The sequence below is a fragment of the Eurytemora carolleeae genome, unplaced genomic scaffold (assembly GCF_000591075.1).
Source record: "Eurytemora carolleeae unplaced genomic scaffold, Eaff_2.0 scaffold8, whole genome shotgun sequence".
Lineage (NCBI taxonomy): Eukaryota > Metazoa > Arthropoda > Copepoda > Calanoida > Temoridae > Eurytemora > Eurytemora carolleeae.
In genome coordinates this window covers 471,053-489,955 of record NW_019396114.1, presented here as the reverse complement: position 1 = coordinate 489,955, position 18,903 = coordinate 471,053, and the positions used below count along the sequence as shown (strand labels likewise).

The window sequence follows — 18,903 nt, the reverse complement described above, 5'->3', positions numbered from 1 at the left end:
GATTAATAGGAGAAAATAATCAAGATAATAGAATCAAGTCGAAATAAACCTTTTTATTAGATACAACATAATTAAACCTATTTTCTTCTATTTGCGCCTAGACTATTGTTTCATCCGTTTCTTTTAAACTTATTTTTTGTCAATTGTGCATCCAGAAAAAGCTGTGAAAATCCACTAAATTTTTTGTTATTGTTTTTAAATTGTTTTACAAAGACAAAATATTACAATTGAAATTGAAGATGGGCACGAAGCGCCCTGAAAGCCTTGTAATGATTAAAAAACAATTCATGTAAATTCTGTCGGTGTCAATATCTTACATAATGGTAAAAATGCACATTTTCAGCGTATACAAAATTAAAATATATAAATTGTTCAGATTTTTGTTGAGAATTTTTAAAAATTTAAAAAATTAAATAATAAAATACGGATAAATGGAAAGAGAGGCAAAAATAAATATGTAACAATGTAATTGTACAAATATGTTTACTTTATCAGGTCACACTTATTACTGGTCACAGGGGGGGGGGGTAGTAAAGGAAGCCATACTATGAACATTTATTGGCTGCGTAGATACAATAGTGCAGTAAACCAGTACAAGCTGTATATTGGATATACATTACTCCGTAGATGCTATAATAAACCATACATTACAAGCTGTATATTGGATATACATTACCTCGTAGATACTTTAATAAACCATACAGTACAGGCTGTATATTGGATATACGTTACCCCGTAGATGATATAATAAACCATACAGTACAAGCTGTATATTGGATATACGTTACCCCGTAGATGCTATAATAAACCATACAGTACAGGCTGTATATTGGATATACTTTACTCCGTAAATGCTATAATAAACCATACATTACAAGCTGTATGTTGGATATACTTTACCTCGTAGATGATATAATAAACCATACAGTACAAGCTGTATATTGGATATACATTACCCCGTAGACGCTATACTAAACCATAAAGTACAAGCTGTATATTGGATATACTTTACCCCGTAGATGATATAATAAACCATACAGTACAAGCTGTATATTGGATATACTTTACCCTGTAGATGCTATAGTAAACCATATAGTACAAGCTGTATATTGGATATACTTTACCCCGTAGACGGTATAATAAACCATACAATACAAGCTGTATATTGGTTATAATTTACTCAAGCTACAATAATAAACCATGCAGTACAAGCTTATATTATCTTGTTGAAGTAAACAATTTCATCTTTGCATGTGTAGGGTCAATGGAAATTACACTTTCATTCCTTGTGATTACAGCATAAAGCATATATATACTACCTTTCGATGGCTACACCATTACACAGGACACTTTAACAATGCCGGGATCGAAGTTTTCCAGATTTAATGATCGAATTAAACCTCAATGTTAGGAGTAAGAACTAGAGTTTCTGGTGCTAAGCAATATCTTATAAGATAGTTGTACCCCCCCGGTCTTAGCTGACTCAAACTAAGCTGATATAAGTCGACTTTAGCTGAGCTGACCTTAGGTGACCTGCTGGGCTGGTGTTCTGGGAGGGGAGAAGCCAGGGGAAGCATCAGCAACCTTGGAGAGAGCAGAGATCAAAGATCAGAGATCAAAGATCAGAGATCAAAGATCAGAGATCAAAGATCAGAGATCAAAGATCAGAGATCAAAGATCAGAGATCAAAGATCAGAGATCAAAGATCAGAGATCAAAGATCAGAGATCAAAGATCAGAGATCAAAGATCAGAGATCAAAGATCAGAGATCAAAGATCAGAGATCAAAGATCAGAGATCAAAGATCAGAGATCAAAGATCAGAGATCAAAGATCAGAGATCAAAGATCAGAGATCAAAGATCAAAAAGAAAAAAATGTATAAAATTACAAAAACATTCCACCTACATATATCTAAGGAAGAGAATGTATTGTAAACCTACCTCCGATGGAGTACCGTGAGTATATGTGGTATTCTTCTGCCTATCAGACCTGGATATACTCCAATCCCGCACCCTCCCCTCCCCGACCTCGGTCCTCTGGTATCTGTTACCGGAGGTCTGGTCTCCGGATACCCGGGAGAACTAGGAAACCTAGAACCACGGGGCCGGGGAATGCTCAACTGTTGATTCCACATCACGCAAATTTTACAAGGTTTGGGTTCAATAGTTTAGTTCAGAAATTTCATATTCTTGGAGGATTTTATAGAAAAATTTCTTCTTCCTCTTCTTCACTTCTACTTATTCATTATATTGCACTCTTCTCAATCCATCCTTTCTCTTTTCATCCTTCTTTTCTTCCCATTTCATTCTCCCTTTTTTATCTTGACTCTATACTTCTCATCTACTCCCATCCCTTCCCATTCCATTCTCCCTTTTTTATCTTGACTCTATACTTCTCATCTACTCCCATCCCTTCCCTTCCCATTCCATTCTCCCTTTTTTATCTTGACTCTATCCTTCTCATCTACTCCCATCCCTTCCCTTCTCATTCCATTCTCCCTCTTCTTATCTTGACTCTATACTTCTCATCTACTCCCATCCCTTCCCTTCCTATTCCATTCTCCCTTTTTTATCTTGACTCTATCCTTCTCATCTACTCCCATCCCTTTCCTTCTCATTCCATTCTCCCTCTTCTTATCTTGACTCTATACTTCTCATCTACTCCCATCCCTTCCCTTCCTATTCCATTCTCCCTTTTTTATCTTGACTCTATCCTTCTCATCTACTCCCATCCCTTTCCTTCTCATTCCATTCTCCCTCTTCTTATCTTGACTCTATACTTCTCATCCACTCCCATCCCTTTCCTTTCCTTCCCATTCCATTCTTCCTTTTTTATCTTGACTCTATCCTTCTCATCTACTCCCATCCCTTCCCTTCTCATTCCATTCTCCCTCTTCTTATCTTGACTCTATCCTTCTCATCTACTCCCATCCCTTCCCTTCCTATTCCATTCTCCCTTTTTTATCTTGACTCTATCCTTCTCATCTACTCCCATCCCTTTCCTTCCTATTCCTTTCTCCCTTTTTTATCTTGACTCTATCCTTCTCATCCACTCCCATCCCTTCCCTTCCCATTCCATTAATCCCCTGAGAATCTTCTTGGGCTTACCATTCTATTCCATCCCTACCTTACATTTTTGAAAATCCCTTCACCCAGCAAATATGCAAAAATTTCTTATCTTTGATATCTAATTGGGTAAATTGGTAAATTCCTGTATCTAAATCTTCTACTATTGCATCTTTGAATGAATCCGTTTATAGATATTTTATGATATGAGGCAAGATTGATAGTTTTTCGGTCTCTGGGGAGGTTTTTTAAGTGCAATTAGAGAGAAATGCAATTTCTACTATAACAATACTTTTGGATTTATATCTTAAAATACTATGGGGAGGGGCGGTACCAGATAATTGAGACCCCCCCCCGGAGTATTTTTTTTTTTTTTGGGGGGGGGGGGGGGTGGTAGGTTCTCCACGTTTTAGAAATGTATCTGCAATCCATGCTTTTAACTTTGGCTTTCAAAAATGCTATGATTCAGATTACGAATTCATTTATAGACTCAACTCTAATTTAAAAACGTTTGCTAAAATAAAAATAAAGAGTTTTTAGTGGGTTTAAAGTTATACATAAACTAAACCACTTTCAATTTTCTCCTACCCTTCCGTACCCTAATACTCTTTTTCCTCCTTCTCTTTCTCCCCCCCCCCCTTCCTCCGTTCACTGGATTATTTTGTGGAAGGGATTAAAGAAATAATTCTTCAGTGTGTCGGGGGGGGGGGGACCTCCTGAATATGCTAGATAACGAACTTTATATTTTTATTCAATCTTTAAACTATATATAAGCTGGATAAAGGGGAAATCTTCAAGGTAAAATACCTTTAGAAAGAATGGAATTAATCATCAGAGATAAAGCAAAGCTTACAGTGGTCCCGAAAATAAAGTGGAGTTTGAAAAGCGAATTTGGACCTAGGACATTGCGAAAATGTACACATTTATTAAATCAAACCATTTAATAAACCATTAAAAGATTGTATTCTGGGCAAAAGACCAAATCCAACCCAGAAATACATTTCTTAAGAGATTAGGGTCGTCTCTTAATCGCATACTTTGTGGGTAACCCTGTGTTTTAGATGTAACAGTTGCAAAAAACCAAGTTCTTATCGACATTTATGTTACAAATACTTAGCTTGGGTGATGAGTGTTTGTTTGTGTCCAATAAACGTCAAAACGGCTGAACCGATCGAGATCATATTTTGTGTGGAACCTCACGTGACCCCAGGGAAGGTTTATGACTGATCAAAATTTCAAAAAATTGTGTTTAAAGTTTTTTATTTTAGTAAAATTTTGAAAATTCGCTAAAAATATTATGAAATCCGCAAACTTTTTGTTTTGTTTTATACGGTACTGCAAGAAGATGCTCTATTTTCGGGACTTTTTGGCAGGGTTTTGGGACCGGAAATCCTTACAAGTTACATTTATTGTCCATCTTAATGTTTTCTTACATAAGATTGAATAACAATTAAAAATAACTTTTATTCTAAAAATCATATTTAAGAGCTAGATTTACAATTCTCAAAAAACTAAATATTACATTTTATTTTTTATATAAAATGACATTTTTGTTCATTCGCTATCTTCTAGAGTTACAGAAGAAAAATTTGTTACACTATTATCAAAATAAGCAGATAAGCTCAGTTTTTACTGAAGTCACGTTAATTTAAGGCAAAGAAATAAGTTTCTGCAATTTCACTCCGAAGCTCTTCTTCTTTCTCTAGCGGTATACTATTTATTTTTGAAAATAATTAATCCTCAAAATATAACTTCATTGCTAAATTATTATTTTATGGGGAAATTTTAAATTGTTTTGGAAAATTGAAAAAAGGAACTTTTACTCCATAATTTTTATTTTTCTGGAGGCGGGGGGGCGGGGGGGGGATTAAAATCAATAAAAATAAATAGCCCTGCCTTTCTTGACTAGAGTCCCATTCTATTCTCCCACTCCTTCATGACCTTGTCCCGCATCTCCCCGAAGGTCAAGTCGGTGTTAGGGAAGAAATTTCCCACCTCGCCGTTCTCGTCCTATATACATATAGTGGTCAGCGTTTATATCAATACAATGAAGACGATTTTTTTGTTTTAGTTTTGATTTCTAACAAGCTCTTTTCAAATTCCAAGTTTTGTATTTTGATTACCTTGACAAAATCAAATTGGTTCCATTGAATGTCGTCTTTGTCATCATATCTGTAGCACTGCACAGTTGCGCAGTAGTCGTCAGAAACGTTTCTGAGTTGATGAGTTTGATACCTAATAGTTGAAATATAAGCAGGAAAAATATTGTCGTCTCTGCTTTTTCTTTTATTAAAAATACTAATATAGATTTAAAATATTGTGGACTTTTTTGCAGAGGTTCACCAGCTAGAACAATTACAAATAGAATTGTTTTGGATGAATTCGTATAAAAAGATCGTTTCACGGTTTCATGTATTTAAAAGATATGACAAAAATTAAGTTTTTCATAAAATTTATTTTAAGCGGTATCAATTTCATTCCAAAAATATCAACTTTATCTTGACTCTCTCAGCTTCAAAAGTTCAATAATATTTAAATTTAAAATGAATCATCTTACCATTCAGGACTCATCCAGGTGACTTCGTTTTTAAATGCGTTGAATTTGAAAAGTTCCGCTGGTTTAAAGTTTCCTTTTGTATCCAAAACAGAACTTGTTACCTTTTAAAATTTCTGAGATTAATAAAATTCTTATTTTTTAAGAATATCTTATTTTAGATCCCTGGCTGAATTGTGCCAAAAAATCTTATCTTGAGTTTTTGAATGAATGCCAAAAAGCATTGTCAGAGAGTCATAGGACTTCATTGCGTTGTGCCAAAATTTCCTGACTAGAATGTGCCAAGAACCCATATTATAGATTTCTGCTGAATTGTGCCAATATTCCTTTTTATAAATTCCTGACTGAATTGTGCAAAAATCTTATCTTAAAATCTGAACTGAATTCAGTGCCAAAACACCGTACCATAGATTCATTGGCATTAATTGTGTTGTGCCAAAATATCCTGACTGCATTGTGCCATAATACCTTATTATAGATTCCTGACTGTATTGTGCAAAAATATCCTTACTGGATTGTGCCATTATACCTTATTATAGATTCCTGACTGTATTGTGCCAAAATATCCTGACTGGACTGTGCCATTATACCTTATTATAGATTCCTGACTGTATTGTGCCAAAAAGAACCTTGATAACGGCACAAACAGCTCCATGGTTATGAATCGGGCTTCTGGAACCTGCAAAAAATATCTAGATAACATTAAAAAATCTGGAAAAAATTTCTTGGATTCAAAATATATGAAAGGTGGTCTATTTTTAGATCAGAATTAAAGCCTACACAATTAATTGTGATGGTGCACGATTAAGAACTAGGATACAATACAACATAAAAGTAATTAAAAATCATTGATAAGATAAGATAAGATAAGATAAAGTTTATTGCTAAAATAAATGTATCTGTATACAGATAGAGTTTACAATCACAAAATTGATTGATGGAATTGCAAGAAAAAATTTAAGAATAAATATCCCCCCCTCCCTCACCCCCTATATGTTATGACAATAATAACAAATAAATATCAACCTCCGCCCTACTAAATGTTTATATGATGGTTAATTTAACACAATCAGATGATTAAAAGACTAAGACAAATCACAAATCAAGTCTGCTCAACTAAAATAATCCATATTTGAAAATGAGTTTTTTAACCTTTTGGCCAGATTTCTAGAACATAGGGAATACCAGGGGATTCTCCCATTCCCCTTCCCATAGTTATTCGTAGATAGGGTTTCTTCTTTAAAATCTTGTTCAACAGGGCTCCCTCAGTATTTATACTAAATCTAAAATAAATCTTGTTCAACAGGGCTCCCTCAGTATTTATACGAAATCTAAAATAAATCTGATTTTAATTGAAAATTCATCACAGGTCACATCTTTTAAATTGCTAATCCCTCAAGTAACAATTATACGGATTAAATTAATTTTCAACCTTTCTCCTCTGTTTATATAGATATCAATAAATGTCCAGCAAATCATATTCATAGCCACAAAAAGAGAATTACAAAAAACCCACAAAATCACAGTACGTCCAGTTAGAATCCAGAAAAATCTATTCTCAGCCAATAAGGATCTTGTTTATCGCTTCAATGAACTTCTGGTTTGGTGAGAAGAGTTCTATCTCATATTCATGTAATAGGGGTATTGTATAAATGACTCTCTATTTAAGCATGTTTGATTCACAACAGTACCTTTTAAGCTTTTTTGATCAATAATGGTTAATTGAGACATCCATGATTTCTCTTTAAAACTTTCAAATGTGGATTCTCTAGCTTTTAATTGATTTGTATATTTTAACTTTAAGGACAAGTTGTGAATTGGTCATTACTCTTTTAAAATGAAAGGTCACGTGAAAGTACAAGAACGGTCTCTATAAACTGCACAGTGCACACACATTTGAAGAAAAAACATGAAAGTTGTTTTACCTGATAGCATCACTCATCTTTACCTGATAGCATCACTCATCTTTACTTTACCTGATAGCATCACTCATCTTTACCTGATAGCATCACTCATCTTTACATCCATAGTTCCCATTTCAAACTCTAGATCTATATCACACTTCTTTATAGTATCATACAGCACCTATACATCAAATACAGATATGATTGCTGAAATGTCTTCTTTCTGTAGATAAGGCATCTTAGGTATAAAGGTCACGTGGATTTAATGGTTCTGTCAATATTCCAGAAAGTTATGACTTTCGATCACAATTTCTCCTATTAAACATAATTTTTCAGCCTTCTTTCTTAAATCATATACGTTTTGAATAAAAAGTATTAAGCAAACAAATCTGTAACTTTAAAGATTGTTAAAATATAAACCAAAACGCGTATGATTTCAAATAGAAGAAACCGAATGCCTTTAACTCTGGTTAGTCCGGGGTGAGGTGACGACTTCGATATTGTCCTTGTAAAGAATCATATAATAATTCAAATAGTCATAATATAATTATTTAAACAGTTAAAGGTTGTATGATGTGGTTGAAAACTCTGCAATTTCTCATAATTACAGCTGTCTTAGTAGGCATTATACTTAATTGCTTAATTTAAAAAATTCACAAAGACGACATCAAAATCCTCTCTTGATTTCCATGTTTATTGTGTATTTACCTTGCATGCAACTGGAAGTTCAGAAGAAAAGATGTAAAGACCTTTATCAATAATGTTTAAGGTAGCTCTCTCTGAATCCAGGACGAAGGGTGAAGGGTTAGCAGTGAGAGGTTCCTTCCTAACTTCCATAACACTCTCCATGTTGATGTATCCGGCAACCTCACCTGGTAAAAGATTAATTTGATAATCTTATTGGACTGGTCGGTTCCTGTTCCCTGGTCGGTTCAGTTCGAATTCAAATTGACCCTATTCCACCGGGTCTACAAATTGACCCTAGTCCACCGGGTCTACAAATTGACCCTAGTCCACCGGGTCTACAAATTGACCCTAGTCCACCGGGTCTACAAATTGACCCTAGTCCACCGGGTCTACAAATTGACCCTATTCCACCGGGTCTACAAATTGGGTATCGAGATCAAGCCTGTTAAACAACTCCACACAAAAGTTCCAACCGCCGGGCAAAAAATTGGTTTGTAAATTTAATCCCGATATTTTTCTAACCTTTGAGAACTTTTTTAGTATTGAGTAGATTATCTCCCTTTGCCCTGTACAGGAGTATACTTAAATCATTTCCTCTCTTCTCGTCATAGATTCCAAACATAGTGTTCCACTAAAACATTTTTATATTTATATGTTATAATAATCTTGACAGAAAAACTGTTATATTTTATCTGCTGTGGGTAAATTCTAAGAACTAATACTAATTTTATTCGATGTTTCTGAAAATTTTGTTACAGAAAAATTGGATAAATATGAAAAAAGTATCGGTCGATTCATAATCTAATTATGTTGTTGTTGTTGTGAAAACTCCTTTTTTTAAGGCGTCCATAGGTTTTAGAGAAGAGGGGGGTGAGAGAGTGAAGATAGAAGGGGGCTTACCTGCTTACGCTTCTTAGCTAATTTCTCAGCAGTATTTGCCCCTTCAGATAAATCACAGATGAGAAGAGTGGTTTCTACCATAGCGTATCCTTTCCCATACTTCAGGGTTAAATTATCTCTAAAAAATTAAATATGTTTTTAAAATTATATTTTATTGTTCTTTTGTATTTTCAAATTGTATTGCATTAATTCCATAAATTGATATATTTATCTTGAAATACAGGGTTACCAACAAAGGATGAGACTTCAGAGACGATTGTACGGAATTTGTTTAGTCAATTTGCTTACATTCAGGGTTCCTTGTAGACCAAAACTGGCATATTTCTATGCTTGTCAATTTAGTATACCACCAGAATACTTTATTGAGTGCAGAAAACAAAAATCAAGCTTCAATTCGTCATATTTTTTTAAGTTTTGGGTTCTTTTTACAGTTTCATCCTTTGTAAGTAAGGATGTATGTATACAAGTAGAACCACTAAAGAGTTGAATGAATGTCATCTTTGTTATTTCTTTAACTTAAGAATTGTAGTATAAGTATTTAATAATTGGTAGTTGTTGCAACTGATTACATCCCAGGGATTTTTTTTTAATTCAAAGAACTAAAAGATGACAAGAATTCACCCATTTTTTGTTATCACTGTTTATAGTCATATTTTTTTCGATAGATGAATTTATAACAGCTGTGAACTCTTGTGTTGTGGATATCGAGATCAACGCTTGATTTTGTATTGTGGATATCGAGATCAATGCTTGATTTGGATCTTTTGTTTATCCGCGAATTTGAAACCCGCAGCATAATTTTCCCCTAAGGGATAACTGAAATCAAGAGATCATGTCTTAATCCTCAAATCAAAAGTACTCACTGTGAATATCGAGATCAAACGATCGGATTATTAGTAAATAACTCAAAGGTTCCCAGCTCAAGATCTTTTAGTAAATTTGTATTCACCTATCATAACTGAGCCAGTATGTCTGTATAGTGTAATCATCGAGACCTAAATCCATGTTGCTCACAACTACATCAGTTAGATCACTCAGATCCTTTTCCTGAAAGATGAATGATATTTGATAATTAAAAGTTACACAATAATAGCAAGGACCTACACTACAGGGAGGATGCACGTTAAGAATGAACGTTAATGACCCACATTTAGGAAACTTGACTTCCTCTCGCGATTTTTAAATCCGACCTCTCTTTTCTCGCCACAGAACACAACTTCCCAAAATAATTTGAGTTTTTGCCACAAACCCAAATTCTGTAATCCCTATATATTTGTAACTTGATGGTGTAAACCTTTAATATTTAAAACTTGGATTATTAAACCTTACTGCACTCATAGTTTGAAATGTCAAAAGTCTACCGCATTTGGTTGCAAAGATATAGAGAATAGAAAATCAGAGTTGAAGCAAAAACTCAATTACTTTCTATTTAACTTTTTAATGTCACCTTGCCATCAAGTTTGACCGAAAACCAAGCTCTTCCTTTATCCACGTGTAGAGCACAGTACGAGGGATACTTCGTATAATCGCTAAAATATATTAAAAGAATTGTGAATTGTAATGTTTTTTTGTAGATTGACAAAAAAACTAGACAACTTTGATCGAAAACTAACTTCTTATTGAGAATATCTTAATAAAATATCTAAATAAGATTATCTAAATGAGATTAATTAAATGAGAATATCTAAATGAAAATATTTATATGAGAATATTTAAATAAGAATATCTGAATGAGAATATTTAAATGAGAATATCTAAATGAGAATATCTGAATAAAAATATCTGAATAAAAATATCTAAATAAAAATATCTAAATGAGAATAGCTAAAAGAGAATATCTAAATGAAAATATCTAAATGAGAATATTTAAATGAGAATATATAAATGAAAATATCTAAATGAGAATATCTAAATGAGAATATCTGAATGAGAATATATAAATGAGAATATCTAAATGAGAATATCTTAATGAGAGTATCTAAATGAGAATATCTAAATGAAAATATCTAAATGAAAATATCCATATGAGAATATCTAAATGAGAATACATAGATAAGAATATCTGAATGAGAATATCTAAATAAGGATATCTAAATGAGAATATATAAATAAGAATATCTAATGAAAATATCTAAATGAAAATATATGAATGAGAATATCTAAATGAGAATATCTAAATGAGAATATCTAAATGAGAATATATAAATGAGAACATCTAAATTAGAATATCTAGATGAGAATATTTAAATGAGAATATCTATAAGAGAATATGTAAATGAGAATGCATAAATGAGAATATCTAAATGAGAATATCTAGATGAGAATATTTAAATGAGAATATCTATATGAGAATATGTAAATGAGAATATCTGAATAAAAATATCTAACTGAGAATATCTAAATGAGATTAACTAAATAAGAATATCTAAATAAAAATATCTAAATGAGAATATCTAAATGAGAATATTTAAATGAAAATATTTAAATAAAAATATCCAAATGAGAATATCTAAATGAGAATATTTAAATGAGAATATCTAAATAAACATATCTAAATGAGAACATATAAATGAGAATATCTAAATGAAGATATCTTAATGAAAATATCTAAATGAGCATATCTAAATGAGAATATCTAAATGAGAATATTTAAATGAAATATCTAAATGAGGATACCTAGATAAGAATATCTGAATGAGAATATCTAAATGAGAATATATAAATGAGAATATCTAAATGAAAATATCTAAATGAAAATATTTATATGAATATATCTAAATGAGAATATCTAAATAAGAATATCTAAATGAGAATATCTAAATGAGAATATCTAAATAAGAATATCTAAATAAAAATATCTAAATGAGAATATCTAAATGAGAATATTTAAATGAAAATATTTAAATAAAAGTATCCAAATGAAAATATCTAAATGAGAATATTTAAATGAGAATATCTAAATAAAAATATCTAAATGAGAATATCTAAATGAGAATATCTGAATGAAAATATCTAAATGAAAATATCTAAATGAGAATATCCAAATGAGAATACCTAGATAAGAATATCTGAATGAGAATATCTAAATAAGGTTATCTAAATGAAAATATCTAAATGAAAATATCTAAATGAAAATATCTAAATGAGAATATCTAAATGAGAATATCAAAATGAGAATATCTAAATGAGAATATATAAATGAGAATATCTAAATGAGAATATCTAAATGAGAATATCTAAATGAGAATATCTGAATAAAAATATCTAACTGAGAATATCTAAATGAGATTAATTAAATAAGAATAACTAAATAAAAATGTTTAAATGAGAATATCTAAATGAGAATATTTAAATGAAAATATTTAAATAAAATTATCCAAATGAGAATATCTAAATGAGAATATTTAAATGAGAATATCTAAATGAAAATATCTAAATGAAAATATCTAAATGAGCATATCTAAATGAGAAAATCTAAATGAAAATATCTAAATTCTAAATAAGAATATCTAAATAAAAATATCTAAATGAGAATATCTTAATGAGAATATTTAAATGAAAATATTTTTTGTAGATTGACAAAAAAACTAGACAACTTTGATCGAAAACTAACTTCTTATTGAGAATATCTGAATAAAAATATCTAAATAAGATTATCTAAATGAGATTAATTAAATGAGAATATCTAAATGAGAATATTTAAATGAGAATATCTAAATAAAAATATCTAAATGAGAATATCTAAATGAGAATATATAAATGAAAATATCTAAATGAGAATATCTAATTGAGAATATCTGAAAGAAAATATCTAAATAAGAATATCTCAATGGGAATATCTGACTGAGAATATTGAAATGAAAATATTTATATGAGAATATTTAAATGAGAATTTCTGAATGAGAATATTTAAATGAGAATATCTAAATGAGAATATCTGAAAGAGAATATCTAAATGAGAATATCTGAATAAAAATATCTGAATAAAAATATCTAAATAAAAATATCTAAATGAGAATATCTAAAAGAGTATATCTAAATAAAAATATCTTAATGAGAATATCTAAATAAGAATATCTGAATAAGAATACATAAATGAGAATATTTAAATGAAAATATCTAAATGAGAATATCTAAATGAGAATATCTTAATGAGAATATCTAAATGAGAATATCTAAATGAAAATATCTAAATGAGAATATCTAAATGAGAATATATAAATGAAAATATCTAAATGAAAATATCCAAATGAGAATATCTAAATGAGAATACCTAGATAAGAATATCTGAATGAGAATATCTAAATAAGGATATCTAAATGAGAATATATAAATAAGAATATCTAAATGAAAATATCTAAATGAAAATATCTGAATGAGAATATCTAAATGAGAATATCTAAATGAGAATATCTAAATGAGAATATATAAATGAGAATATATAAATGAGAATATCTAAATTAGAATATCTAGATGAGAATATTTAAATGAGAATATCTATATGAGAATATGTAAATAAGAATATCTAATTGAGAATATCTAAATGAGAATATCTAAATGAGAATATCTGAATGAGAATACATAAATGAGAATATCTAAATGAGAATATCTAGATTAGAATATTTAAATGAGAATATCTATATGAGAATATGTAAATAAGAATATCTAAATGAGAATATCTAAATGAGAATTTCTAAATGAGAATATTTAAATGAGAATATTTAAATGAGAATATTTAAATGAGAATATTCTTCAGCAAATTCATCGCCTGAATCTTTAATTTTTATTAATATACTAGATCAAATAGTTAGCAAATTATAGTTTGTGGAAAATATTATATGTTTATAAAGTATATCAGCCTACTTATCAAATTATAGTTTGTGGATAATATTATATATGTATATAAAGTATATCAGCCTACTTGTCAAATTATAGTTTGTGGATAATATTATATATGTATATAAAGTATATCAGCCTACTTGTCAAATTATAGTTTGTGGATAATATTATATATGTATATAAAGTATATCAGCCTACTTGTCAAATTATAGTTTGTGGATAATATTATATATGTATATAAAGTATATCAGCCTACTTGTCAAATTATAGTTTGTGGATAATATTATATATGTATATAAAGTATATCAGCCTACTTGTCAAATTATAGTTTGTGGATAATATTATATATGTATATAAAGTATATCAGCCTACTTGTCAAATTATAGTTTGTGGATAATATTATATATGTATATAAAGTATATCAGCCTACTTGTCAAATTATAGTTTGTGGATAATATTATATATGTATATAAAGTATATCAGCCTACTTGTCAAATTATAGTTTGTGGATAATATTATATATGTATATAAAGTATATCAGCCTACTTGTCAAATTATAGTTTGTGGATAATATTATATATGTATATAAAGTATATCAGCCTACTTGTCAAATTATAGTTTGTGGATAATATTATATATGTATATAAAGTATATCAGCCTACTTGTCAAATTATAGTTTGTGGATAATATTATATATGTATATAAAGTATATCAGCCTACTTGTCAAATTATAGTTTGTGGATAATATTATATATGTATATAAAGTATATCAGCCTACTTGTCAAATTATAGTTTGTGGATAATATTATATATGTATATAAAGTATATCAGCCTACTTGTCAAAAGCTGGGTTTCTGTTGTTATAGTTTATCAGTAGAGTGAATGGCCCTGACATTCTTCCCTGGAAAAGTAAAATGTAAATTACTCACAAAAAATGTGGCTTAATTTGGAAAATTTTCGTAGAAGACGTCATTTAAGTAAGTTTGATGGCATTATAAAGAATATAGTGTTACCGTAAGCAAGAAAATCAGTTTATTAACCCTATCTCTGCTGGGGTACTTGAAAACCACGATATGCTGGGGTGGAATAGGTTAGGTGAAATGGGTCTGTGCCGGAGAAAGGTGTACGAAGTACTACTTTGCACAATTTGCAATTGCTGTGACCAACCTTTCTTATTAAAAGAGAAAAGGGGGTTGGGAGCATTTTTTAATAATAATTTTATAGGGCTTAAAAACAAAACAATTAAGATAGTGGGGTGGGTTGAAATATATTGAAGGCCGATAACAAAATATTTTTTACTTGAATGTCAACTATCCCCTTGAGATAGGCCTTCCATTTGCCTTCAACAAAAAATTCTTGATTTCCTGCATCCGTCTGAAAATACAAAGAATAAAAAGTATAAGCATTTTTTTGTAATTTAGTCAAGCAATTTTTATTTAAAAACATTTTTACCTTCATGAGTTGTTTAGAATCAGGAACAAGATTGTTCATTCTAACAGTCTTACGACGAGACATTCTCTTACTACTGTTAAATCTAAACAGTATATTGTAAAACTAACTTTTTTCTCAGAAATATTGAAAATCGTGCTTTCATTAAATTTCCAGTTATAAACTTAATCTTCAGCTCCATATTCTCCAGCTTAAACCTATCCTGCAGCTCCAGTTTCTCCGGCCAGTATAAACCTACCTATCCTGTTCAAGTTTCTCCAGTTTAAACCTACTCTGCAGCTTCAGTTTCTTCAGTTTAATCCTACCGTGCAGCTCCAATTTCTTTAGTTTAAACCTTCCCTGCAGCTCCAGTTTCTCTAGTTTAAACCTACCCTGCAGCTCCAGTTTCTCCAATCAAACCTACCCTATATCTCCAGTTTCTCCAGATTAAACCTATCCTGCAGCTTCAGTTTCTCCAGTTTAAACCTACCCTGCAGCTCCAGTTTCTCCAGTTTAAACCTACCCTGCAGCTCCAGTTTCTCCAGATTAAACCTACCCTGCAGCTCCAAATTCTTCAGTTTAAACCTACCCTGCAGCACCAGTTTCTCCAGTTCAAACCTACCCTATAGCTCCAGTTTCTCCAGTTTAAACCTATCCTGCAGCTTCAGTTTCTCCAGTTTAAACCTACCCTATAGCTCCAGTTTCTCCAGTTTAAACCTAAGCTGCAGCTCCAGTTTCTCCAGTTTAAACCTACCCTGCAGCTCCAGTTTCTTCAGTTTAAACCTATCCTACAGTTCCAGTTTCTCCAGTTTGAATCTACCCTGCAGCTCCAATATCTCCAACTTAAACCTACCCTACAGCTCCAGTGTTTTCAGTTTAAACTTACCCTGCAGCTAAAATTTCTACAGTTTAAGCCTACCCTGCATCTCCAGTTTCTCCAGATAAACCTATCCTATATCTCCAGTTTCTCCAATTTAAACCTACCCTGCAGCTCCAGTTTCTTCAGTTCAAACCTACCCTGCAGCTCCAGTTTAAACCTACCCTGCAGCTCCAGTTTCTCCAGTTAAACCTACCCTGCAGCTCCAGTTTCTCCAGTTTAAACCTACCCTGCAGCTCCAGTTTCTTCAGTTCAAACCTACCGGCAGCTCCAGTTTATCCAGTTAAACCTACCCTGCAGCTCCAGTTTCGCCAGTTTAAACCTACCCTGCAGCTCCAGTTTCTCCAGTTAAACCTACCCTGCAGCTCCAGTTTCTCCAGTTTAAACCTAAGCTGCAGCTCCAGTTTCTCCAGTTTTGACCTACCCTGCAGCTCCAGTTTCTTCAGTTTAAACCTACCCTACAGCTCCAGTTTCTCCAGTTTAAACCTACCCTGCAGCTCCAGTTTCTCCAATTAAACCTACCCTGCAGCTCCAGTTTCTCCAGTTTAAACCTACCCTGCAGCTCCAGCTTCTCCAGTTTTTCCAGTTTTAACCTACCCTGCAGCTCCATTTTCTCCAGTTTTAACCTAAGCTGCAGCTCCAGTTTCTCCAGTTTAAACCTAAGCTGCAGCTCTAGTTTCTCCAGTTTAAACCTACCCTGCAGCTCCAGTTTCTCAAGTTCAAACCTACCCTGCAGCTCCAGTTTCTCCAGTTTAAACCTACCCTGCAGCTCCAGTTTCTCCAGTTTTGACCTACCCTGCAGCTCCAGTTTCTCCAGTTTAAACCGAAGCTGCATCTCCAGTTTCTCCAGTTTAAACCTAAGCTGCAGCTCCAGTTTCTCCAGTTTATACCTACCCTGCAGCTCCAGTTTCTTCAGTTTAAACCTGCCCTACAGCTCCAGTTTCTCCAGTTTAAACCTACCCTGCGGCTCCAGTTTCTCCAGTTTAAATCTAAGCTGCAGTTCCAGTTTCTCTAGTTTAAACCTACCCTGCAGCTCCAGTTTCTCCAGTTTGAGCCTACCCTGCAGCTCCAGTTTCTTCAGTTTAAACCTACCCTACAGCTCCAGTTTCTCCAGTTTAAACCTACCCTGCGGCTCCAGTTTCTCCAGTTTAAACCTACCCTGCAGCTCCAGTTTCTCCAGTTTGCATGACAGAGAGGACTTCTTCTTTTTCATTTTCCATCCTTGAAACATTTCCCTGGAACCAGGCCTAACAAAACAAAATAATACTATTTCAAAAAAATATTACCACAAACTCAAATCTTCTAATCCTTATATCTTGGCAACCTGATGGATTAAGCCTTAGATACTTCATACTTTATAAAGCAGAATTCAAAGTTTAAAATATCTAAGGTCTACGAAAAAGAGTTTGTGGCAAAGATTTTCAGGAATTATTAATTTGACTTTTATGAATTATTAGGTTAATTGTGTTAAAAACGGTTTTTTAAAAAGGTCAACGTTAAATAATTTGCAATTGAACCGTTTAAACAGTAAGGACAAGGATAAACGGGCTGCAAAGGTAGATGTGAATTGAACCGCTTAAACAGTAAGGACAAGGATAAACAGTCTGCAAAGGTAGATGTGAATTTCTTATTATGGTCTTTAATTGAAGAGTTATGATGACAATCTCAATTCATCACTGTAATTAACTAAGCACAATGCCATCAAACTGTCATCCTTCACTTTCCTCCACCCTTTCCCTTCACTTTCCTCCACCCTTTCCCCTCACGTTCCTCCACCCTTTCCCTTCACTTTCCTCCACCTTTTCCCCTCACGTTCCTCCACCCTTTCCCTTCACTTTTCCCCTCCCCTTCCCCACTGGGCACAGCTTATAAGGGAACGATCGGTTCAAATAACGAATGGCAATTCTAGTTTACCTGAATTTTAACTCTGTATATATGATTTTGACTTTTTATACCTGAATATTGACCATTTATACCTGAACTAAACTTTTAATCTGAATTTTACTCATTACGCCTGACTATTGACTCTTTTACCTGGATTTTGATCATTTATACCTGCATTTGGACCATTTATACCTACATGTTGACCATTTATACCTGAATTTTGGCCATTTATACCTGAATTTTGACTATTTATACCTGAATTTTGACCATTTATACCTGAATTTTGACCATATATACCTGAATTTTGACCATTTATACCTGAATTTTGACCATTTATACCTGAATTTTGACCATTTATACCTGAATTTTGACTATTTATACCTGATTTTTGACCATTTATACCTGAATTTGGACCATATATACCTGAATTTTGACCATTTATTCCTGCTGAATTTTGACCATTTATACCTGAATTTTGACCATCCTTACCTGAATTGCTGCTGCCGCCTCGTTTTCGTTCATATTCCCAGATTTATCCGCAGTTGTTTTCTTCTTTCGCAACATTATTCCGTTAGACATTTGTCTGAAAATTATACCTCTTAGATAGAAAGGAATTTAGTTTTAGCCACAAACACTAATTTTCTAATATTAAAATATTTCAAAATGTGAATTCTGTGAGATCAAATAAGCTAAGGTTAAATTATCAAAGTGTATATCATCAGATTGCAAAGATAAAGATATAAGGATTCGAAAAGTTATTGTTTC

At 32.0% G+C, this 18,903-nt stretch overlaps 2 protein-coding genes across 2 annotated transcripts in view; both read right to left on the bottom strand.

Moving 5' to 3' along the window:
• Positions 1-1,998, bottom strand: part of LOC111695364 (probable cation-transporting ATPase 13A3) — a gene marked incomplete in the record, with an annotated part of 40,976 nt that extends 38,978 nt beyond the window's left edge. The window contains 2 exon segments of the mRNA XM_023464679.1: positions 1,524-1,584; positions 1,941-1,998.
• Positions 1,999-4,961: 2,963 nt separating this feature from the next.
• LOC111695355 (uncharacterized) lies at positions 4,962-18,719 on the bottom strand. Its single transcript, XM_023464659.1, has 16 exons — positions 18,628-18,719; positions 17,413-17,501; positions 15,402-15,483; positions 15,249-15,323; positions 14,786-14,850; positions 10,558-10,639; positions 10,060-10,157; positions 9,111-9,228; positions 8,733-8,841; positions 8,232-8,395; positions 7,619-7,704; positions 6,772-6,902; positions 6,210-6,298; positions 5,623-5,723; positions 5,189-5,300; positions 4,962-5,075 (listed from the first exon to the last, which is right to left on the bottom strand). Exons 1-16 carry the CDS (start codon positions 18,715-18,717, stop codon positions 4,971-4,973), a joined length of 1,596 nt encoding a protein of 531 aa, XP_023320427.1. The 5' UTR covers positions 18,718-18,719; the 3' UTR covers positions 4,962-4,970.
• Between the last annotated feature and the right edge of the window lie 184 nt (positions 18,720-18,903).

Excerpts from the sequence above, each read along its gene's own strand:
- LOC111695355 (XM_023464659.1), bottom strand. The coding sequence starts at position 18,717 with ATGTCTAACGGAATAATGTTGCGAAAGAAGAAAACAACTGCGGATAAA. Across the intron at positions 8,396-8,732 it reads TACTAAAAAAGTTCTCAAAG|GTGAGGTTGCCGGATACATC; the intron begins GTTAGAAAAATA and ends ATCTTTTACCAG. Across the intron at positions 6,299-6,771 it reads TCTAGAAATCTGGCCAAAAG|GTTCCAGAAGCCCGATTCAT; the intron begins GTTAAAAAACTC and ends TATTTTTTGCAG.